At 36.9% G+C, this 25,541-nt stretch overlaps 1 protein-coding gene, 1 long non-coding RNA gene and 1 pseudogene across 5 annotated transcripts; all 3 read left to right on the top strand.

Moving 5' to 3' along the window:
• The first annotated feature begins 3,402 nt into the window (after positions 1-3,402).
• LOC126785695 (thioredoxin-like 1-1, chloroplastic) lies at positions 3,403-5,283 on the top strand. 2 transcript variants are annotated; one of them, XM_050511328.1, is made up of 4 exons: positions 3,403-3,701; positions 3,797-3,973; positions 4,061-4,225; positions 4,629-5,283. In XM_050511328.1, exons 1-4 carry the CDS (start codon positions 3,495-3,497, stop codon positions 4,911-4,913), a joined length of 834 nt encoding a protein of 277 aa, XP_050367285.1. In that variant the 5' UTR covers positions 3,403-3,494; the 3' UTR covers positions 4,914-5,283. The 2 variants fall into 2 exon arrangements, with proteins under 2 accessions (XP_050367285.1, XP_050367277.1); XM_050511320.1 differs by having other exon boundaries at positions 3,404-3,701; positions 3,794-3,973.
• Positions 5,284-9,044: 3,761 nt separating this feature from the next.
• On the top strand, positions 9,045-10,697 carry LOC126804766 (uncharacterized protein At2g29880-like; annotated as a pseudogene).
• A 10,442-nt stretch (positions 10,698-21,139) lies between these two features.
• LOC126794412 (uncharacterized) lies at positions 21,140-24,185 on the top strand. Of its 3 annotated transcripts, none has more exons than XR_007672146.1 (5): positions 21,140-21,989; positions 22,418-22,546; positions 22,785-23,295; positions 23,380-23,414; positions 23,704-24,185. It is a non-coding gene; the product is annotated as an uncharacterized LOC126794412 (long non-coding RNA). The 3 variants fall into 3 exon arrangements; XR_007672147.1 differs by having other exon boundaries at positions 22,785-22,984; XR_007672145.1 differs by having other exon boundaries at positions 22,785-23,414.
• Positions 24,186-25,541: the final 1,356 nt, after the last annotated feature.

The raw sequence follows: 25,541 nt of genomic DNA on the forward strand, positions 1-25,541 counted from the left end.
GTTCTAGAACCCTAGTTTTTTAAGAAGAAAAAAATTCATTATGCCATGAAACAATTTGGCAAAAGATGACTGAAAATACAAAAAAAAAAAAACAAAAATCGGTTTGTCCAAGGGCACCCAGAAATTTGATATGGGCACCCTTCCTCTTCTCCGATCTACGTTGATTGGCGATCCTCCTCGCTGACTATCGTCAGTTCCAGCGTTCGTCTCCAGATCCCCATCGTCGATCCAGATCGCGCCGGCAGCGAAAAGACCAGCAAGAACAAAGACCATCGACGACGACGCTCCGACTCTGCCAAGACCCAGATCACGGTGTCTCCCTCTGCCCTGGCGTCGCTCTCTTTCGACGACAGCAAGCAACCTAGGCCACGACGCCTTGAAACCTCGACGTTCGTCAAGCCCCCTTCCTTGTTGCACCGCCGTAGCGACCTCGACCCGAATTCAGGGTCCGACCCGCATCGGTGATTTTTTATCCGACAGAGTTGAGAGGTTTTCTTACCTCTCGGGTAACTGGTAAAAAGGGGTATGATAATTTTGTCCTAGGTAAGCAGTGTGTTTACCCTCAGTTATTTTATTCAGTGATTTACTTTGATTTTATATATGGTGATTTTAACTAATCATATGATTTTATTTTCTATGAAATTAATCGCGTGACGATACAAAATACAATAGTGAGAGTTAATTCACCGCCTATTTGTGGAAATGTGGATTCAAGCATAATCATGGAATCAGCAAGAGCAACACTTATACGTTGTTCACTTGGCAAACAACCAAGTATGTTTTAATTAGCGTTACTGCTTTCATGCAAATTTAAATTTCTCTGAATCTTGTCTTTCATCGGGTAAGTTCAACCTCCCTTCTTTTCAACCTGATTCTTTCGCTTCTCGTGTGGTATACAAGGATATGAATCCCCTGGTACGAAGTTTTAGGAGCGGCTAGGAGTGCTGCTTTTACCATCTGTAGCTGTTGTGTGTAGTTACATGTTTAAAAACACGGGACAAACATCGGTTTGCGACAGAAAATGTCGCTGTTTGTGACTGAAATTGTCACTTATACCATTGTGACATAATAAGTCATGATTTATCGATTTAAGTTACCACACTTTGGGAGTTGAACTACAATTCAGTACTTGGAAGTTGTATCGGATTTGATACTAATGAATATTCCCTCTTGTTGACCACAACATACCCCTGGAATTTGGCATTTTCAAGTTGGATGTATTTATGCACCTGGTCTGGATTAATTTGCTTTGGTGCAACATAATTTCATTAAAAGACAGAAACAATATGGTCAAAATATACAAGAGTTAGATATGAGAAGTTCTTGAAACAAGACACTCATTATATGGAAGAACATAAGAATATCTTCTCACTATTACGGATTACAAAAACAATTATTCATTGCGGTTGTAAAATGAAAAGAATGAAGCATAAAACTTCGGTTAATAGTATGAATGACTACAAATCCGTGTATTTTCCCAAGTTTTTGTGAACATATTCACTGCACAAGTAAACAATACACTTTGAATTGATTTCATGGTCAGGATCTCAATACAATTGTTGGCTATAATTTTCTCATGTAGTTCAAGTAAACAAACATACAAGAATGTTTTGATATGATTTAATTATCAAAAGTTGTTTGTTAATGTACTGTAATGCATTACATACTACATGATACTACCTACATAAGACCACATTTTTTATTGTGGCATTAGTAAGGCTTAATCTTTGTGTGGCGCAATGCACACTTATATGATCTTTGATTTTGTTATTATACATATGTTTTCGAATCTCCACAATCTTTGGCAGATTAGGTCATTATCTATTTGATTTTGATCAACACTTTGCAACCTAGCATTGTAAAATGCCGAAGGACTCCGAGCCATGAGCATTTGCTCTCAGCTTTATTTCGAACCGGGAATGCTTGTTGTAGCATACTTATGCCTTATTGGCATGTTGAAGCCTTGATTAATGTCTAGTTATGACATGTTTCCACCTTGTTTTAGTGATAATTTGTAGTGTTACACGTCATGTAATGCACTCTATGTTCCACCGGTTTTAAAATATGGTGATGTTTTCACAAAGTTCGAATTGAACTAACGCTCGAAAGACTAGGATGAGTGGCAAGGCTATAACAGGTTTTGCGAGATGGTCTTGTCTTCGGCCAAGATGCTCCGTTCGCGGCCCGGTTTTACCCCAAATGGCGCAAAAAAATAGCTAAGCACTTGACTCGGTCCCTTATTCCCCCTCGGCAGCCCCCTACAGACTCCCCCCCCCCCCCCCCCCCGCAAACCCCCACAACCCCCGTGCACGGCCTCTTCACGAATTCCAAGCCTTTTCAACTTTAATTTTTTGACGCCGGTAACCCTTTTTGGGTATGTATAGGCAACACTGATTCTTGTATTTGAATCTATGGTGTATATACATGATATTTGCATGTCAATTCATTAATCGTGAATGACGTTTAAGGGTTCAAAACCCTTGAGTAATGTTGAGCGGCCATTCGGGACTACTTTACTGTACTTTCCGAGCTTTATACTGTGATGTTTATATGTCTTAACATAAGATTACTTGTCTCTATATTCTTGTTTTTGAATATGTTAAAGAGATTGCATAGCTAAAGAAAGCTATTAATGGATTTAGTTTTTGTTAATCTATTGTGACTACGATGACTAGATCATCGCAAAAGAATCAAAGAGTGATTTATAGCTCAAGTTTTAATGTCTTATGACGTTATGATTCAAGTCACATGTTTTTATGCATCAAGAGAACAATTAAACCTATGAATTGGTTTTTGTTATAGTAGTTGTCTATATTGATGAATTAACAACAGAAAATGATTTTTTTATAAATTAAAATATTATCGGACACTTATTAATAATTTATTATTTGTATTATTATTTAACGGTTACAACGATTCAGACTTAAAAAGACAACCGTATCAACTCTTTACTTAAAAAAAAAGAAAAAAGAAGAAGAAGACGGTCAAACTCTGATGTATTTTTCGGGTGGCATGACTGTGTTTCTCGGGTCCGGCTTTTCGTAATTTCGTATGGATTGCTTTATCATCAAATAAAGGTCGTCATTCTCCCTTGAATCAAGTGGCCTTGGCTTTCGCCTTTTTCTATGGAAATGACCCACACAATTTGACATAGAGAGCGTCGCGATAAAGCAAAGTTGCCAAAGACAGGTGTTGAGTGGTAAGACTTAACATACGTCGACTAAACCACCACCGGAACCGGACCCATTCTCCTATCCAATTATACGTTATCCACTTTACAACCTCCTTCATTCTTTCCGGCCGTTGGATTCCATCGACGGTTGTGGACGTTCCAGACAACAACATTCTAGAAACTAGAAACCAACCCCCGTAAGTCTCATCCATTCCTTCCTTTTTCATTTGCTTCATTCATCTCTCTCATTCTCCTTCTCTCTTTCTCTCTCTGGTTCGGTTTGTTTTTGATTTTATATAGATTTTGATTTTGGTGGAGATTTATGGCGGAGGTGGTTGTGAGCAAGACCGGTTTGTTCTCGTCATGCCATCATCAAAACATGTCTTTGTTTCCCAAGACTTCTGGGTCTTCTAATCTCTCGGTCTCGTTCCCACCAAAGAGCGACTTTCATGGCCAACGGATTGGGCTTCAACAGCTCGGACGACCCTTTCCCACTCCGCAATTCCAACCTGTTCATTCACAGCTTCAGGTTTGCCTTCTGTACATGATGCCCCAAATACTTGATTGAATCAATTACTGTTGATCGCTGATTTGTTTTTTTCTGGTTTTTGGGGCAATCAGCAGCCGGGTTTTCGGATCGGTAAAGCTCATAAATGGTGGGAAAAAGGGAATCAGCCCAATATGAAAGAGGTGACATCAGCACAAGACCTTGTGGATTCCCTTTTGAACGCAGGAGATAAGCTTGTCGTGCTTGATTTCTTCTCTCCCGGTTGTGGTGGCTGCAAAGCTCTTCATCCCAAGGTCTGTTTCAGTAGTTGATCTCATCTTGTAAATGATTAATAGTTATATTTTTCTTAATTGTTGCTGATGCTCTTTAATCTTTTGCAGATATGTCAATTTGCAGAGATGAACCCAGATGTTCAATTTCTTCAGGTGAACTATGAGGAACACAAATCCATGTGTTATAGCCTCAATGTTCATGTCCTACCCTTCTTCCGCTTCTATAGTGGAGCTCAGGGTCGTGTATGCAGCTTTAGCTGTACAAATGCCACGGTGGGTTTAACTAGTCTATTGAATCCTTATGAAACTGGGTTATTTTTAAATAAATGTTTGTAATTTGTTTATGAAATTATACCTACGTACATGAATGTGTCATCAGTCTCACCTCCGTCGAAACCTACATGGGTTAATTTAGAATACATGTTTGTAATTGGTTTTAGTCCAAATGGCTATAATTTAGTGTTGCATTCTATTTACATTGACAGTTGTGATCCATCAATCTATTCTGATCTTTCGTGTTCTATAGCTCGAAATATTTATGTCATATTAACCTCTGGCCGGGTATCTTGAGTATATATGCAATATCCAGTATATCTGTGCTTTTGATAGGGTAATCTGGATCTCTATGTTTCTGTTTGATTATTTCTTAACTTGGTTGTGGCCATGACTGATGCAGATAAAAAAATTTAAAGATGCGTTAGCCAAACACAAGCCAGAACGCTGCAGCCTTGGGCCAACTAAGGGGTTGGAGGAGAAAGAGCTCCTTGCTCTCTCCGCTAATAAAGATCTTGAATTCACCTACACCCCTAAAGAAGTTGAGGCCGTGCCTGCAAGAGCGGTTGAGGAAAGTTTTGTGACAGCACCATCTTGTTCAGTTCGGGAATCATTTCCTCTGCCTTCAACAACATTGAAGTCTGGTAAAATCTCCGAGGAGAGGAGCATAGTCAGTGCTGGGAGATGATGCGATGCAGTCAGGTTTTTACAGTCCGTCTCTGTCATTAGAGCCCCTGTACAGCTGTGATGTTTTCTTACTGTATTGTAAAGATGCATGCTAGGGATCAGGATAATAGTGAAGGTTAAGTCAATACTGAGAGTTGTAGCAGGCTTTGGGATATGTTTTTGGGGAATCCTTGGCTGAAATATGGGAGTAAATTGATGAGCTACCAATTGTACGTAATCATTGGTTTGCTCTGTTATGTTGTAATTGTGTAATGTAAAATGCTTATCCATGCTTTATCCGTGGATGGAAGAATTATTGGAGTGTATCTGTAAGTATGCAACCATATTTGATAACTAGCGTTAGCGATTGAATAAATTATACTCTTCCAATTTGTATGTATGTGTAAATTCCCCCTCATTTTTTTTTAAACTCTACTCCCCGATTTTTTTTGCATGCAATTGTTGGTGAGATTTTGGTTTGACTTGGATCTTAGAGAAGTTATAGGTAATCTTTCCTATTGGCTGGTAGTCTTGAGATCGGATTCTCCGACCTACCATTGGCAGGCGAAAACGTGGCCGGCCACCTGCTTGTGGTTTTGATTAGCCTAGCCTTAGGGGGTTGTATTGAATTAGGAATCTATAGGATTGTGTTGCATTTCAAGAATCCTTTAATTTGTAGGTATTCAATCATGATTTTAAAAACTTCTTTAAACTCTTGAGGTATTTAATCATTATTTAAAAAACTCATGCTAAATTAGGTAGTATTCAAAATTCCACCGATTTTGATAGATTTATGAAGGTTGATTTTAAGAGATTCTAAGGGGCTTGGTATAAATACCAAATCCTATCAGAAATCATTATATTTGTGGCCTGATTTCTCTCTCTGAAGATAAAATACAAAGGCAAAGGGAGAAGAACACTAACTGACTTGCTTCCCCGACAAGCTAATTTGCGGTTAGAAGATGAACTGCGGGGGTGAATCGCACTGGAATCTCTCACTTGTTCACAAGGTATATATCAATCTCTTTTTCTCCATATCTCTGGTAGATCTACATCCATGTGCTTGTGAAGTTACATTGGATATAAGAAAAATTAAACAATTAGAAGAAACAACACCAGCAACTCGGTAAGTTCCCTCTAGGGGTGGACAAACTGATCCGAAAACCGAAAAAACCGGACCCGAACCCAAACCGAACCCGAAAAAACCGAAACTCGAATAAAACAGAACCGAAAATAAAAAAACCGAACCGAACCGAATCTGTTTGGGTTGGGTTTTGGGTTCAGTCCCTTAGAAACCGAACCGACCCGAAAAACCCGAAGTCAATGGTCAACGTTACAAAACGACATCATTTTGTCATATTTATAATTTTACATTATTATTATTTTTTTAATAAAAAAAATAGTGTAGTCGGCCTCATAGCCGCACGTAATTTCTAACTTAATTGACCTAATGTATAAGAGGCGTATTATTTAGCCGTCTTGCTTCCTTCATATAGTCGCTTCATAATGTGATAGTTCTATTTTAAACCTAATATAAAGGTTATGATATATTAGTTGACACTTAGGCAATCACCAACTCTAATTCGAAATATGGTCGATCGACACCAGCAGATGTCATCGTTTTATATATATAGGGACCACGTAAAAATTTCATCCATTTTGAACATAATTTGACCGTTCGTACCTACGGTTAACTAAAAAAGAGGCGTTTTGACATATTGAAACCCTATTGACCGGGATTTTGCCAAATAGATTTCTTTTGTGCGACCGCGCACGATAGGTAACAAAAATTAGGTGATTTCAGATATGCAAACAGCTTTCGGCGTTCGCATATTTGTAATAGGTCCTCCCTTAGGGCATAATAGTGGTGTTTTCGATATACAGAAAATTCCGACGGTCAAATGAGGTCTGAATTGGATGAAATTTTTATAGGGTCACTAAATATATATACCGATCACATCAGCTGGTGTCGATCGATCCCTATAAATTTTCTTCATATAGTCGCTTCATAATGCGATAGTTTTATTTTAAACCTAATATAATGGTTATGATACATTAGTTGACACTTAGGTGATCGTCAACTCTAATTCGAAATATGGTCGATCGACACCTACAGATGTGATCGGTATATATATTTAGGGACCCCGTAAAAATTTCATCCGTTTTGGACATGGTTTGACCGTTCGGACCTACGGTCAACAAAAAAAGAGGCGTTTTCACATAATAAAACCTCATTGACCGGGGTTTTGCCAAATAGATTTTTTCAGTGCGACCGCGCACGATAGGTAACAAAAATTAGTTGACTTCAAATATGCAAACGGCTTTCGGCGTTCGCATATTTGTAATAGGTCCTCCCTTAGGGCATAATAGTGGTGTTTTCGATTTACCGAAAATTCCGAGGGTCAAATGAGGTATGAACTTGATGAAATTTTTATAGGGTCACTAAATATATATACCGATCACATCAGCTGGTGTCGATCAATCCCTAGAAATTTTCTTCATATAGTCGCTTCATAATGCGATAGTTTTATTTTAAACCTAATATAAAGGTTATGATACATTAGTTGACACTTAGGTGATCGTCATCTCTAATTCGAAATATGGTCGATCGACACTAGCAGATGTGATCGGTATATATATTTAGGGACCCCGTAAAAATTTCGTCCGTTTTGGACATGATTTGACCGTTCGGACTTACGGTCAACTAAAAAAGAGGCGTTTTCACATAATAAAACCTCATTGACCGGGGTTTAGCCAAATAGATTTCTTCTGTGCGACCACGCACGATAGGTAACAAAATTAGTTGACTTCAAATATGCAAACGGCTTTCGGCGTTCGCATCTTTGTAATAGATCCTCCCGTAGGGCACAATAGTGGTGTTTTCAATTTACCGAAAATTCCAACGGTCAAATGAGGTCTGAATTGGATGAAATTTTTATAGGGTCACTAAATATATATACCGATCACATCAGCTGGTGTCGATCGACCCCTAGAAGTTTTCTTCATATAGTCGTTTCATAATGCGATAGTTTTATTTTAAACCTAATATAAAGGTTATGATACATTAGTTGACACTTAGGTGATCGTCAACTCTAATTCGAAATATGGTCGATCGACACCAGCAGATGTGATCGGTATATATATTTAGGGACCCCGTAAAAATTTCGTCCGTTTTGGACATGATTTGACCGTTCGGACTTACGGTCAACCAAAAAAGAGGCGTTTTCACATAATAAAACCTCATTGACCGGGGTTTTGCCAAATAGATTTCTTCAGTGCGACCACGCACGATAGGTAACAAAATTAGTTGACTTCAAATATGCAAACGGCTTTCGGCGTTCGCATCTTTGTAATGGATCCTCCCTTAGGGCATAATAGTGGTTTTCAATTTACCGAAAATTCTGACGGTCAAATGAGGTCTGAATTGGATGAATTAATATATATATATATATATAATATTACGTATTTTACATACGGGTAAAACCGAAAAAAAACCGAACCGAACCGTACGGGTTGGGTTGGGTTGTGGGTTACAGTCTCTAAAATAGAAAAACCGAACCGAACCGAACCGAATTTAAAATTTGGGTTGGGTTATGGGTTTTGTCCAAAACCGAACCGAATGGACCCGTGTCCACCCCTAGTTCCCTCCTGAGATATTGCTTTTCAGGGTTGCTGATAGAATTGATCATTGCAGAGAAATAGTGATCAAACAATCCTCCATCAATTAGCTATTTAGGGACGTACATGTATAAGAAAGGCCGATCTATATTCCAAGTTTTTTCTTTCTGAGAATTTAATTGATAGATGTTCAGATCTAGATCAGTGGTGATTGAGTATAGTTTAATCTTTCATTTGTTGGGTTGGTGTCTTACTAGTTGGCTGCTAATTTATATCTTTGTTTGGAAAGATATGAAGATGCAGGACAATTGTGGAGATTTCAATAGTTGAGTTAGAGTAAGGCATAAGATGATGTTTGCTTCATCCAGTTAAAATACTGTGAAGAATGAGTCTGCACCATTTAACAAAATTATGATGTTACCACTACAAAAATATTCCCAACAAATTCTTCGATTGTAAAAATACAAAATTCAATTCATTGTTTACATTTTATGAAACTATTTTATAAATACTATTTTGGAAATCATTACCGAACATGCCGTAAGAGACCATGAATCTATGTGGGACTATGTTGGTGAGTGATTGGGGGTTTGGGTTTGCATAGATCAATCCCTTAACAATTCTCAATAAGTTTATTTTTTGAAAAACTTATCAGCAGACCAGTGAATATAAAAATTCACAACTAATTGTAAAAATTCTAATTTTGAGTAGATTTCAACTTCGAAATAACCTTTAAGATGTCTACTATGGTATTATGAAGACACCAAATTGAGTTGTTAAAGAACTTTTTCAGTTTTTAGTAAAACTACAATTGATGTATATGATTTTTCTCAAAAACCTTTATGCAGCATACTTGTAACTTTCGAAAATCATAAATTATAATATAAAAATCATTTTTAAGAGATTCAAACTTTGAAAAAAAACCTTTAGGATGTCTTATATAATTATCATGAAGACACCAAATTGAGTTGTTAATGCAATTTTTCAGTTTTTAGAAAAAAATTTAACTAATGTATCATTTTTCTCGAAAACCAGAATTTATTCTAAATAATCATTTCCTTTAAGATGTCTACTATAACTATGATGAAGACACCGAATTGAGACAACCAACGAATTTATATATTTTTCAGTAAAAATGTAACTAGTTCAAAATCTCATAAACACATCTTCAAGTTTGCAGATTCCATTGGGTCTAACTAATGGATCTCAATTCTTTTGCGATTGGTTTTGCAGGGGCACCACATGTTTATTTTATCTGTTGGGAGCTATAATCTTTGATCCTTGGAGTTAATATAAGGTACACTAGCTAGCTGCAGTTAACATGCATTTTATATCCTTATATGATCATGCAACATATATAGGTCATAGTACTTAAAACACTATGTTCTTATTATGGCTTATTTGCATTTGTGTTAACTTTTTTCGAGTTAAAGAATAAGAAACAAAAAAAAAGATTATATATATACTAATGAAACAAAATGTCTATGTATGTATAATATAGTATAATCAGCATGGCTATGGACAACAAGATGGGAAAAAAATAGAAATTATCAGTAGTGGACCAAGGAAGAGAGTGATGCCTTATTAATACTCATGGTTGATGCCACCAATAGGGGATAGCATGACAACAATGACATATCTTTAGTAAGCAAACTGTGGAAGAAATAATACTACATGTTCTTAATAAGAACATTGGATGTAACGAGACCTACAAAAACTATAAAAGCAGGTTGAGATGGTTTAAAGATCGATGGGCATCTTACTGTAGCCTCTTGAAATTTAGCTCGGGGTTTGGATATGAAACAACTACAAAAAGTTCACTACTCCTAGTGAAGTTTGGGATGGATACCTTGAGTGAGCTTCTTAAATATACGAATCTTCCCTATTCTTATAATAAACATGTAGTTAAAATTGATGCAATAATAATTTAAATATTTTTTTATAGGCTCATCCAAAGGATTCTGACTTGCGCTATGGGACAATTGATGATTATGAGGACTTATAAATTACTGTTGGGAATTGTGTAGTTGTCGGGAAATATTCAGTTGGATTGGGTAGTGCTACTAATACAAGGACAATAGGTGTTGGAGAAGGTAGAGAGGTCAATATCCATGACCTTTATTGTGAAATAGATTGTGGATCATTTGTTGGAACAAATCAAGATATGTCATTAACTGTGTGGAGTTGAAATAATCTGTGGATTTTGAGAATCCATAGAATCTAATAAATCAATTATAATTATTTAAAATCAGAGTTGAATACAACCCGCTTAGTGTGAGCTCGGCAGAGCATTGCCGGGCTTTGTGCCTTGATTGTTTATAGTTTTTGTTTTCTTTTTAGTTTCATTTATCTGCATTAGTGATTTTAGGTACCGATAAGCCTAGGATTGTGGGTTAGCCACTAATGCACGATGTACGATAAAATTGGGCTAAATACTTCCCTTACTTGATAATGATACCTTCGCTTGCGTTCAAGTCATTATCAGTCTCCTTCCAAGAAGAGTTCCTTATTAGCCAACTTTTCAGTCATATTTCCACACACACCACCAGACACACACTTTTTCAGTCACATTTTCACACACACCACCACCACACACACACACACACACACACCCAATGGGTGTAATAAGGAGAACTCAACTTTTCAGTCAAAACCACTCCAGTAAACCTGGAGCGTGTACAACCAAATTAAAACCCTAGGTTTTGGTAGTAGTGAGAAGGCGGCGGAATTCCTCCACCGGTCTTTGGTTCATTCAAGTCGGTGCCCAAGGGCGTAGTATGATGCTTGTGTATATTGATTTGCCATTTGGATTGACATCATATCTTAAGGGTGTAAACAACGTTGTTGTCAGTGTCCATTAAACAATGGGATTGTTGCGGGTTCTCCAAGGCTGCAAATAGTGGCTACAGTGGTTGTTCTCCAAGACTATCTCAGCGCACGGAGGCAGCTGTAGGCGGTGAAGCTTAGGTTTTGAAGTTGAAAAGTGGTGGTGACATGGGTCCTATGGTTGGGAGACCGCCAGACTGATTAGGCAGTGGGGCTGCTCGGAACTCTTCATAGGTTGGGGTTGACTTGGTGGCCATAGAGAGTTGGGCTAGTGGGCTGACAACTTCTTAGTGCCGTAGTGGTGTGGTCTGGAAGCTGGGCTCATGCAGTTTTCTCTTTTCCGTCTTAGTTGGGCTAGGTCTATTGGAGCTTTTTGGAAAAGTGACATCTCTAGCCTATACGATAGTCTGATTGAAGTTTTACTGGTCTGTTGAGTGGAAATGTACACCATGAGGGTCTTAGGCGTCATATTTGCTAAGACATATGCTTTGGTCTTCGATAGTATATGAGAAGGGGTTCTTTCATTTGCTTTTTTAGTTGTAGTTCTAGATGTCCACCTTTTTATAATGGATTTTTTTAGGCTTAACTAGTTTGTTTTTCTTTCATTGCTTTATTTTTGAAACTCTCTAGTTTTGAAGCCTTGGCTTCTGCTTGACCTAGCATAAGCTGGTCACAAGGTGTTCTCGCCTTTGGAATACAATGCATAACTTAAAAAAAAGGGTGTGATAAATTTATATATATATAATAAATAGGGATTTACAACATAATAGTAGAAGACAGTGGGGTAGTTACAATACATGGAAGTTATCTGCAAAGGAAAATAATTTTCATTTTTTTTGTTTTCGCTTTTGCTTTTGCCTTTTTATCCCTTAATTGTATTATTCAATTTTGAATTAGTAAATGATTCCAAAATCTATCTGTAATCTCACATCCAATTCGGCTAGCAAGACATGTTCTCGTTATAATAATACTAGCCACATACATGTACGATGCACGTGATATTCATTTTACGAGGTTGCAAAACTTTGTGTTCCTCAAAAGGTGATCTTTTTATGTAATTATGTTTACAATAAAGGCTACTTTTAGGAAAAGACATTGGTAAAACATTTGAGATTTTACGTAGTCATCCCTATGTCTAATTCTCAAGCCTGAGGGTACGTAAGATAACAAAATGGCAGATCTGGCAGAACATATTTTGGTGGTACTCTCACTGCTAGCTTTATAGTAGTGTATATACATATGTGTGTGTATATATATATATATACAAGTATATATGCACAGCAAGATGTGAAAATGTGACAAAAAAGTTGACCAAATAAAGACCTCCGCTCTTGAAGGGGATTGTATATATATATATATATATATATATATATATATATATATATACATGTATATATGTATACAATCCCCTTCAAGAGCTATTTGGTCAACTTTTTTGTTAAATTAATACTTAATTAATTAATAACCTCGCTAAAATAATAACTTTGTCGGACCCGACTCGGTGCTAATGTGCTAAATTAGTATTTCTCCAAAGAATCAGGGATTCATATCTATTACATTAAGGCATAATCTACTCTAATAAGGGAACCTATTTAGGTTAAGACACATGAGAATAAAACTGTAATATCCCGAAACACTCCCGCTTGTGTTGCATGGTTAAGTTGCATGGTGCACAAAACGCTGTCTCGGTAAAAACCTTGTAAAGAAAAATAGAAACCTATTGGATCTTAGGAAACAAGATTGCATAACAACACAAAACAAGATTTTGGAATGAAAATTAGATTCTCGCATGGAATGACCTTCATTCACTTAGATGACCATAACGTTTTTGTCACAACAGGTATGACCGAACCGTAAAATATCCTAGAAAGTAGACACCCGTGGCTTTCTAGTGACATAAAGCTCACACCCTAAATTGACTAGATCTGTTCACAAAGCTCCTTCGAAGTTCACTGACTTGCAAATTCTCGGAAAGAACTGTCATACTTTGCTAAAACGGCCATAATTCACTCAATACGATAGATATAGTCGAATGATTGGTGTTTTTGAAAAGTAGAGACATAGATCTTTTCAACGGTACCAAATTCACCATTTTTTTATTGAGTGAGCTGTTATGTATGTCTTCTTGAAGTTTACTTACGAAACTGAACAGATTCTGATTTGTCACATTTAATGTGTCTTTCACAATGGAATGGGGGAATGTACCAATGCAATGGGGAAATTGCCCAAAAATATACTTCTCCTAACTCTAGAATCTAATGTGCTTCATCCTCGAGCCTTGCTCCACCTTGACGTTCTTCCGGAGGTACTTTGGGGAATTAAAAGCGTAAAACATGACTCAATTGTTATTTTTATGTTTCATACCTTCGTATTTCATTAGAATGTTATGGATTTTAGGGTTTGGTTTATCTTTGACGTTGAGAACATGATTGTTTTATTAACTTACAGATTCTATAAATTTATGTTCTTGCTCTGGAAAAATTACTATTGTACCCTTGTGTGTGTCTTAGCCTTATCATGTTTCCTGTTAGAGATAGATACGCATCTCTCTAATAGATTAGGACTCCGAATCCTACGAGATTGTGGTTATGTAATGCCTATATATAGACCCTATTATAAATCAATAAACGGTTATGTTATGTTCTATTACTTTGTTATTATTCTCGTTTCGTTCCTCCTCCAACACGTTATCATGCACTTTATTCTAAAGTATCTGAGCGACGAGGCCACCACTAAAAAAATAACCCTAGCCCTGAGATCTTGTCCCCCGGCGACCTATTTGCCTTGTATTGTCGGAAAATTAGATCATAGGCCGACAAATTGTTGTCGGAAAAGAAAGAAAAAGAAACAACAGAAATCGTTTATGCTCTGGGCACCCATACAGTTGCTATGGGCACCCATCCTCTCCTTGGCTGCTCGCCCAACGCCGCCTTATCGTCATCGAGGGACCACAGACCAATGCCGCCGTGCGCCCTCTGCCCAGAATCCGTACGTCCTCCGCCCTGGACTAGTGTCTGCGCATGGCGGGTTTCCCGATCCGCGATCACGACTTTCTTCACGTCCCTACGACGCCTTTTCTGGGTCGTCGACAACCCATGCATCACATCATTGATGCCTTGAGCTTCCAACAACGATGCTTTTCTCCGTTCGGCAACCCAACACTGCATCTCCAAACTGGCATCGACCCAGATATGCAGAGTTCGACCCGTCTGACCCTATCTCAACCCCAAGCCAACTCGTCTCGGATTTGGGCCTATGGCCTGATGAGCCCGACAACCCTTTGGGCCTTTAAACTATTTTTTTCATTTTCTTTTCCTATTGATTCATTACATCATTTATTTGCCATTTTAGTTTTCTAATTATGTTTCACGTTGCATATAAAAAGTGATCACTTGTCGTACTATGGTGATGACATTCATGCCGAGATGGACGATACTTTTGTCATTTACATGCGATTTCAATCGTATCCTCGCAAGATTTTTATGTCATCGGACGAAGATCGAAAATGAATTCATCAAGCAACTTCTTGCATGACGATCAATTTGTAGAGCAATTTAATTATATGCGGTCTATTTGGCAGACCAAAAAATATGTTTTTCTTAAAGTTGCTTCTTTTGAACACATATAAATTATAGGGCGCTATTAGCCTTCTTCATGTCTCATTTTCGGCCTTTCTTATAACGCCGATGAGACCAAAGAGAGATATGTTTCCCTTTATTGGTCGACGTTTTTCCTGTGACGGTCTTGGGGAGTCACGTTATTATTTAAAGGGAACAAATCGATTTCGTGTGGTCGCCTGAGTGCACCTCTATTTTGGGTGCGATCATGAGAATCGCCGATATGCATCGATTATTTTGTGACCATATACATCACAACCATTCTAATTTCAGTTACAGACTTGAATAGTTTCGATTATTCGAAACCTATACAACCCTCGTTTCTTATGGATGCGTCGCCATCGAGACGGTTATTTTCTCAAACTCATGTCTATAAACGATAATCCCAAGGTTTACGTATTTATTTATTTGAGTTGAAATTTATTACTCTGATGGAGCACTATTTGCTGACAAAACATCTCAAAAATAAAAACATTCTATGGGACGCACACACTTAACGTAATTCAATAACCGTCTATGACGTTGTAATACCAGAGTTGACCTTGATGCATATTCCACATCCAAGAAACACATGCCATTTTTTTGGCACCTGTATCTATTTATTTGAGGGAACATTTGAAATGGAAACGCCCGCCCGATCCGATATGCAAAATTTTGTTGCTACGAACTTTTGATTAGTCAATCTATTTTCACTATGTTTTCTACTTACTATTTTTCAAGTATGACGTTGGCATTGGCATGTTTCTTGCTTGATTTTAGCTTAAGTCGTCTATTGGAATTGGAAGCTTGGTTGTGTTGTATTAAATATTGGCATATTCAATAAAATTTCTCGTATTCCTTGTTTACAAGATGAACACGTGAGAATTTTATTTGCCTTAAACCTAGCATGAATGGTCAACGTTTGCAACTCACGTGGTTTTTAATGGGCTGCTTTTGGGTTACATGAGACCCTAATAGTACAATATTGAGAATTTAGACCTTAAAATTTAGTAAAAAATTGACGTTGTTTTTCCTGGTTACTGTTTCGACATTTTCGGAACATTTTGTCGGCGTTTTGGCCGCCTTCCAGCCACTTGCCGTCGTTTTCGGCGCCACCATCCGGTTCATGCCGGTGTCCCCTGTTATACATGCCGCTCCGGCCGCCGCCGCCATTTTCCGGCATTTTGTTCGTCATTTCTCGTCATGTTTCCGGTATATTTTCAGCAGTTTTTATTGCCATGTTTTCCCAGTCCAATTTTCACCTGGTTTTGAGTTAATTTGACATGGTTTTCCGGTTAATTTTCCGGTTTTTCTCCAAATCGTTTCATAGCTCAAACGATTTTATTATTGTTGGTGACCACCTTCACCAATTACATGGATTTTACCACCCTAATTGTTTGATATTCAACTGCTACAATACCATGTTTTTCCAACCCTTAAAGTTGAAGAATGTAATTCTATTGCCATGTGATACATTCGATGGGATTGCACTTTGGTTCAATCCCCCCACCCAGACTGTTCTACGGCACATGTAGTTGTTTTACAGATCTCATGCGGAGATTGTGTTCTATATCTTCGTGCCTTGCTAAGTTTTAAAAGGCCATACATGCCAATGACGAATTTTCATCTTGATATTTGTGTTAAGAATGGAGAGGAATAAATCTGTCAGATTTCATTGACATTAGCTTTGTTAGCCTGCAGACATAGCTTTGCTTGCCTGTAGCAGTAGCTTTATGTAACTCAAGATTCTTTGAATCATGGGTTCGGTTGTTGTCTTCTCGATTTTGACATGATGATTTTTGGTCATTTTGAACGAGATATGATGATTAGAGTTCTTTGAAATTCACATGATCATCTATTTTTCATGTTCATAAAGTGATTGGAGGACCACCTCACCTGTGCTCCACATGGTGAGGCCATGCCTATCTGTGACTTGCACGGTAGGGCCGAGCATGCCCCTCTCGGCGGCTCCATAGCATTTACGCCGTCGGTGGCGGCATCCCCTCCTTCACAGGAGCTTGTGATGCCTCCCATGTTTTCTAATTCCTCCGTGGCAATCTCTGATGCTCATCGCTCATTTTGCAAAGCTTGTTGTCTTGCTAAATTTCAAGGAAGTCCTTCATTTGCTAAGGCTCCAACCGAGAATATTCCATTCTTCCATTCTTACAAAGTATTTAAAGTGCCATTAGTGGACCCTATCCAACCAAATGCGGACATTTTTTTGGTATTTTTATGGTATAGGTTAAGAGCATCGACACGTTGGTCACACGTCGCTTTTCTTTCCACATTGAACGCTGAATTTGTTAAAGTTTTTATCTATGATCATCATACTAAGGGATCACCACTTTTCCCATCCTCTCAAATCTATTTGATTTGATACCGTTGGAAAGTTCACCTCCACGACTTTGATGATTTCGTTTTGCATATCTACTGGGATCGTCGTTGAACATATTGTTTCTCATATTCATTCACTACATGATCTAGCAGAGGCTCAAACTTGGTTATGGGTACTAACCTGCCGATTTTTGCATAGAGATATGTAATGATGTTGCATGCAGCGACACTTTTTTGCTTCAGACTCAAAACTCACCAAGCGTTTAGTTCGTACCAGATGGTCATTGGATACGGTCGCAATGTTCTTTTTACTAATGCCTATTTGGTTAAGTTATTTATGTGCCTCTTTTGTAGTAATCTCAATGGGTCTACAACGTGCACGTGTGTTGAATGGATTGATCTCCCATGATTGATGATGTATTCGCTTATGCTCTTATTCCGTTGTAAAGTATCAATGATGAGCAACTTGGCCGAAGTGGAAAGAATCAATACAGGCTAAACTAGACTTGTTATGTTGGTCGTTGTTCGTAGGTGTAATGAGAAAGATGAAGTCATGAGATATTTGCAGGACTTATGGCGCAAAGATTGTCTCATTATCCTAGTATTGACTACGATGAGTTATATTCTCTCATTATGGACATAATTGCTTTCTGCTACTTAATCAGTAGTAGTGTCTATGAAAATTGATTTGTAGCATATGATATTGGTCATAACATATCTGTAAAGGGATCTTGACACAGATATGAGAGTGCCCGAGGGACTTTAAATGCCTCTAGACCACGTAGATCTTATGTAATCAAATTGCGACGTTTGAGAGAATGTAGTACAATCGGTTACAAGAACTTATACCCATACATGTTCATATAAAAGCCAATTTTGGACTCTCTATTCAATCTAAGTAAAGATGATGAAGAGATTCAATGAGCTATGGATTCATACATGTAAGCATTGTTGGGACACTATTGCTTTCATTATGATGTGATCAACTATGTGCCTATGCATCGTCATTGGATTTGCATTGCTCCTTTGACATGGGTTTAGTTATACACTTAGTGAACCAACACAAATCCTATCCACACCAACGCCGCCACTAGCTCCAGCAACATCACGTATGCCTTAGTGTAGCAGTCGACACTGGTAGCCTAGAGGATGCGTACGGCTCCGTCTCTGACCAAAATCAGTCCTTCATTGGTCCATTCTCCCATTCCTTTGTGAAAGACACATTGAATATGACAAATCAGAATCTGTCCAGTTTCGTAGATCAACTTCAACGAGACTTACATAACAGATCGCTCAATGAAATATGGTGAATTTGATACCGTTGGAAATGTCTATGTGTATACTTTCAAGGGCCACCAATAACTTGTTCATATCTATCGTATTGAGTGAGTTATGGCCGTTTTAGCAAAGTAGGACAATTCTGTCCGGGAATTTTCAAGTCAGCCAACTTCGACAGAGCACTGTGAACTACTCCGATGGAATTAGGTTGTGAACTTTATGTCATTGGAAAGCCACAAGTGTCTACTTTCCAGAATATTTTATAGTTCGCTGATACCTATTGTGACGAAGACATTATGGCCGTTTAAGTGAGTGAATGTCATTCTACACGTGAATCTGATTTTCATTGCAAACTCTTATTTTGAGTTGTTATGCAATCTTGTTTCCTAAGATCTAAGTTTGGCTAAGTATAGCATGTATGATCTAAGGATGTGTGGTTAGATTAATGATTAATCATTAGCCCAAAACTACTTTTGAGACGCATGAAATGAACATTGTATACGTTATACTTCGTACTACATGATTATGGCACTAATCAGGGGGAGTTGTTTCGTAGATTTCAGGGGGAGTCTACCTCACATGATGCTATCAAATGTAGATGGTGCGTTGTGCTCTTGTTCCCTTCGATCATGTTTTTTTTTACCCAAGAGGTTTTAATTTTGCTTGACAATGTTTTTACCGAGGCAACGATGTGTGCATCATGAAACTTAGGCATGCGACACAAGGGGGAGTGTTCTGGGAGAATTACTATTCTACCCTTGTGTGTGTTTCAGTCTTATTAGGTTTCCTGTTAGAGATAGATTCACATATCTGTAATAGATTAGGACTCTGAATCCTACGGGATTGTGGTTATGTTATGCCTATATATAATTCTATTACGTTGTTATTATTCTCGTTTCGTTCCTCCTCCAACAGTTCTTGAATTTTTGACGAGGATTGTGTCACTTTGGATCATGTCATGCTTGATGTGTTGAAAACTTGTGGTCTGAGCTTTGTTAAACACTAATTTGTGCAGGTTAATATAACTATTAACTTATGCTATGCCGCTAAGAAAAGCATCGGTTAAACAAGTGGTAAAGGTTGAGGTTCATTGACGTGGGTTTCAACTTTGATCATTAGTTGCATGTCTAAATTCTTTCTTTGATCTTAATGATTCATGTTATATGTTGAATGGATGCGCTACATATTAACGTAACATATTACATGAAATTTCTTAGGGTTAGAACTACTCACTTAGGATATCATAGAAGATTATATGTGGTATATAGCCACTACAGAATATACTTCAAATTTAATTCTCGTATTCAACTTGCATGATTTAAGGCTACATGATTTGAAACAATTCAATTACATGACTTTGTGATATTCTATGCAGGGGAGGTGATCAAGTGTATATAATTGTATATATAGTAGATAGGTCTTGTATTTCTTTATGTTCTTGATAAAACAATTTCTCAAACTCTTTAAAAAAATTTATATATAATTGTATATAATACTTGTAGATAAGATATATTTGTAAATAGTAGTAGTTCCTAACGCTCGATCTTGCAGAGTACCCTCAATCTCCAACATATAACGATACCCTCATTATGCCAATACTGTCTATATATGACACATATCAGGCGACATATGTTGGGTTAAATGTTGTTCGGAGGTTTGGAGTGATATAAATATTTGTATATGTCGTCTGAATAGAGTCATAAATTCAAAGTTCTTTGGGTTGAAAAAAGGGTAATATTTAGGCGACTTATATATGTCGTATGACGTTTTACCTTAATTCTAGAGGGATTCTAAAATTGACCAAAAAATGAAGCAACAATAAGACGACATATTTATGTCATCTGATTTTGGAGTATAATTTGGAGGGATATCAAAATTTGACTTCTTCAACTCCCTCTCAAACACCCATAGTTGACTAAATTAGTGGTGTTAATCAGGTGACATATAAATGTCATCTGAAACAACTCATGGTTGACTGAGATAATGATGATAATCATACAACATATTTTTGACATCTGATGATGTTAGTCAGACGACATATAAATGACGTTTCTAACACCCCATAGGTGGTGACATTGAGATTACATATATAGGTCATCTGATATTTAAGCTTTATGACCTAAGTTTTCGAAGAATACATCGTTGAAATTTACTTTATCTCCCTCCCAAATTTCTCCTCAATTAGCCATATACTTGACTAGATAAGACGACATTAATATGTCATTTAATATTTGACATCATTGTTTTAAATCAAATTTAAGATCAATTTCCCGAACTCTTGGAGTAATACTATATATATATTGAAATGAAAAAACGTTTGGAGGCAAAACGTCATTAAATACACTTTTCATGGCGTTTTTATGAAAAAACGTTATTAAATTTCCGAATCCAAACATTAATGGCGTTTCAAAATGCCGTATATATTAATGACGTTTCTAAAACGCCATGGCAATATTATTCAATGGCATTTTCAAACACCCTAAACTATTTTGAAACACAAACACCGTAGAATTGCCATATTCCAATATTTAACAAGTGTTTTTTTTTTAAGTTTGCCTCTTGAATCGTAAGAGGGGGTCTGGAGTAAAAACAAAGTCTTCTCACCCCTTCTCCAGAAACCAACTTCACTCTCCACAAGTCCTCTCTAGCGAAAAGCCAATTTTTACAAAATTCTTCTTTAAATTCCTAAATTCTTGATGCCCATTCTTACCAATTACTGATCGGGGGTCTAGTAGAGTTCAAAGAATTCTAGGTCTAGAGCTTTAGGATTTCTGGGTTTAGAGTTGGAGGATTTCTCGATCTAGAGTTCAAGGACTTATGGGTCTAGTATTCGAGGATTTATGGGTCTAGTGTTCGAGGACTTCCGGGATTAGAATTCGATGATTTCTGGGTTTAGTGTTCGAGGGCTTCTGGGTTTTAATGTTCGAAGACTTCTAGGTTTTGAGCTCGTGGCTTTCTGGGTTCGAGGACGAGGCTTTCTGGGTCGACGAGAAGACGAGGTTTTCTATGTATTCTTCAATTTAAATTTTGGTCCCAAATTTTAGGGTTTTATCTTTTCAATTCATTTTAAAGGTTGAAATGGTATTCATTTCAACTAATAGCAGATCTACTGGCATTTGCTATCCACAATATTGGGTATTAGGTTATTTATGTTTGATTTTGGGGTTCTTTGTTGGATATTGCTTTCGACATTTTGGAAAATTAGGGCTTTGATATGACAATTTGTATTTTTGATCACTATACGGAGTATGTATTCTTGAATTATCTCTATTTTTTGGTCTTCTTGGTTTCTTTCTCTCTTGTCTGGGATTTGCAGGGTAGGTTAATTATTACCTGATCGAATCATGTTAATTAGCTTCTTTTGTTCTTATTCCATAAGAATGAAGCTAGTTTGAAGAAGGACCGATCAAGTTGCTTTGCATTCGGAACATCCTAAATGAAGCAAGGTAATAGTATTATCAGTTCTTATATCTTAAACCTTAATTAAGTTGCGCACATGGCAAGGTAGCTACTAGATCATTTTTATAAGGACTTCATCATTTTTATGAACCTTGATAAAAAAAAAGAGGACTCATTTCATGTTTTTTTTTGTGGTTGCGTTAACCTACCTTTGTGTTGAAAATTCCAAAATTAATTCTTTGATTTCGTGTTCAAAATTGTTGTGTACGTGTTCACCGCATACTCTTTTCATCCATAGTAGACAATGTGGTATATAGTATACGGCTACAATTAGAACTGATGAAAAGAGAACTGTAATGTCAACATCCTTGCATGTTTAGACCTCTTTCAATAACCTCCTTTCATTTGGTTCTTTATGTGCTTAATTTTTTGTTAGTTTTTGTTTTTTATTTGCTTTTTATCTCTTAATACTTAGGGTGACTGAAGAGGGAGTCGATGCAACTGAAAGAACCTGGGTGATGAGAAGCCTATGGGGGAGGTAGATGCAGCAAATGGCAACAAATATACTACTGCTGAGGAACTAAAAGAAAAGGATCATGAGAAGGTGAGTTATCAAATTCAAATGCCAAAGTAACATATATCCTGAATTACTATCTAGTAGTTTTATAGTTACCTTTAATATTAGAAATACTAAAACCCTGTGGTATACAGATACATACTCTGCACCAGATAAAGATTTTTCACGTACTAGTTAAAATGGCTATTGGATCCAAAACTGGAAATTTCTCCTATTAATAGAGATCAAATGTTAACATGCATCAATATTGGTCTGTTGTGCACAGAAGAAAATGCAGATGACCGACCCACCATGTCAGATGCGATGTCTATGTTGACAAGGGACAGAGTGCCTTCGCCCAAACCAACAATGCCATCATTTTCTAGATACAATAATCTGATGAGTACTAATAGTATAGAAGGAAATGAGCAAGAAACCATGTCCTTCAGTGGTTTATCAATATTTGGCCAAAATATTGACTACGGTGTATGTGCTTTCATATGTAACTACTTTTAAATTTTAATTAATTGGATCATTATTAATTTGTTTTGAATGTGACATCATATTACTTTCTCACTGTTTTTTTTGTTCATTATAAAAAATTGACTAGTACTGTGATTCTTCTATTCATTGATAACTCACCAGTTGCTAATGCTCTCCCTTTCTTTTTATGAAGGTTTAGTTTTGTCTTCTTTTACTTTGTAAATTTGCTCCTTTCTTTGTGGATCTAGTACATCTATCTTAGTATCTTACTGCATGTGTGCTTTGTTCATCTAACATCTTCAAGTTCCTAAAAGGTATGTACGTATTGATGCTAACTTGGTGACATTGTTTACAACATGTCGCAAATCTGTCTAACAAAACTCTTTTGCTTCTTGCAGGGATTTGAGAACGGGGAGCAAATGTATATGGACCGGTAATCTCCAAGTTTTCATTTATCAATATTCTCCAAATTTTCATTTATTCTTTGATTTTCTTTTGGTGGTCATTCAACCTTTTTTATATTTTTTATTTTTGTAATTTCAGCAATCACATTGTATACGTTGGATTCTGTGTTTTTGAGTTGTTTATGCTTCATATTGCTTATAGATTTCTATTAGATTTAGCTAGTTTAGTTTCATCATTTCTTTGGTTTTTGATATTGTTATTTAATACTAAGGTCCTACTACGTTTTCTTATATATATTCATGTTTCTTATTTAACAGGGAATGTTCCTGTTTCATATTTGAATTTGTGTTGTCGTAACTCCTAAGAAGCTTGCTGCGATCTTCAAATTCAGTTGCTATTGTGACATTTCCACCTAATCTTCTTTCATCATCCTCATCTACAAGATGGCAACATGTGGCGGACACCTTGATGTGTTAGTTGAAGTGATTCATGTTGTTCGGTACGCAGTAGTAACTTGCTATAAGTAGTTAGATATGCATTGTAAGCATCGATCTGAAGGTTGAATTTGGACATGGCCGATGTCGCATCTTTTGCGAGCTATTTTGATGTGCAAGTTGTTTAGTTGGTTGCCCTTGGATCAAAAGCCAATCAATGGTTGAGATAATTCTGCCGAGCTCACTGGACCTTTGAGTAATGATTCGATCATATTTCCCTGTAGGAATAAGATATTGATTTGATTCCAAATCATACAAAAACTAGACTCACACAACTTTCTATCCATATAATGTACGTCTTCTAACTCCATCGCAGCTATCCAGAAGAGCCCGTCAAAGTTGGACTACGAATCTTGACAGCATTTTGATTCTTGCATGGATTGGGTTTTTAAGTGCATATCTTGTTCTCTTTCCTTGTGGAATTAGGATTGTTTTCTTTCTTCAACATGTATTTGTATTTCCTAATAAGAATAAGTACGTTAAAAACAAAGAAATACGAAAGAATGAATCCTATTCGAACAAGGAATCATATCTCAACAAGGATTCTGAACACTTAGCACGATTTCTGCATCAATTCACTCATAATTGATATAAGCTCTACCTAGACACTTATTCATACAAACGAAACTAAAACATACTAAATAAGAGGTAACAAAGAGTAAGAATAAGACATAATCACATTAAGAACGTCACACTTTGCGCTCCTATCAGTAAGCAGTAGTAACTTACTATAAGTAGTTAGATATGCATTGTAAGCATCGATCTGCAGGTTGAATTTGGACATGGCCGATGTTGCATCTTTTGCGAACTATTTTAATGTGCAAGTTGTTTTGTTGGTTGCCCTTTGTGTACAACTGCTACTTGTAGTACTTTATGATGGTTTTGTGTTACAAGGATAATATATACATGGGATGTAAACTATTAAAAATAATTTTATGGTGATTTGTGATTATTGATTCTCAGGTTTTTATGAAACAACATACAAGCAATACTCTATTTGGAATGTGTTATCTTAAAGAGGCAGAGACACCATATATGTGTAATATCGGCTGCATAGAATGCAACATATAATATCTATCGCTGAAAAGAACATCAGGCGACATAAGACTTTTTTCACATATGTCACCTAATACACTTTCCAGCGACATATATTATAAGTCGTCTGATAACTATAACGGCAACAGGCTGCTATGCGACATATTTGAATTTTCTCCAGCGACACAACACATATGTCGCCTGAAGGCATAATTGGCCTAGTGCCTTTCTTACACTATATTATCTTCTACATGGTTTTATTGATGGCTTTAAAAATTCTTAATCAAATGGCACCGTTGTCAGGGATTGAAATAACTCACTTTTCTATCCATAATTGATGCTTAGAAAAACCCTAGTAGTAGTCTAATTCGGCTGACATCTTCTTTCCTTTCTTGACTAGGATTGCTTATCCTCGGACAACTCGACATCTTCTCAATAATCAAACATAACTTCCTCCAGAAAATTGATATTGATGAGATTCTAATAGTTCTAGAAACGAGACTCATAGGGATTTCCATCGATATATTATTCATAATTTTCCTCAATGTAGTTTTCCTGCTATGATCCATCAAAGTTGATTGTTCCGGAGAGGCAGAATCCCGGTTTTGGGTTTTATTGCTCCTTTA

This window comes from Argentina anserina, chromosome 1 (genome assembly GCF_933775445.1).
Source record: "Argentina anserina chromosome 1, drPotAnse1.1, whole genome shotgun sequence".
Taxonomy (NCBI): Eukaryota; Viridiplantae; Streptophyta; class Magnoliopsida; order Rosales; family Rosaceae; genus Argentina; species Argentina anserina.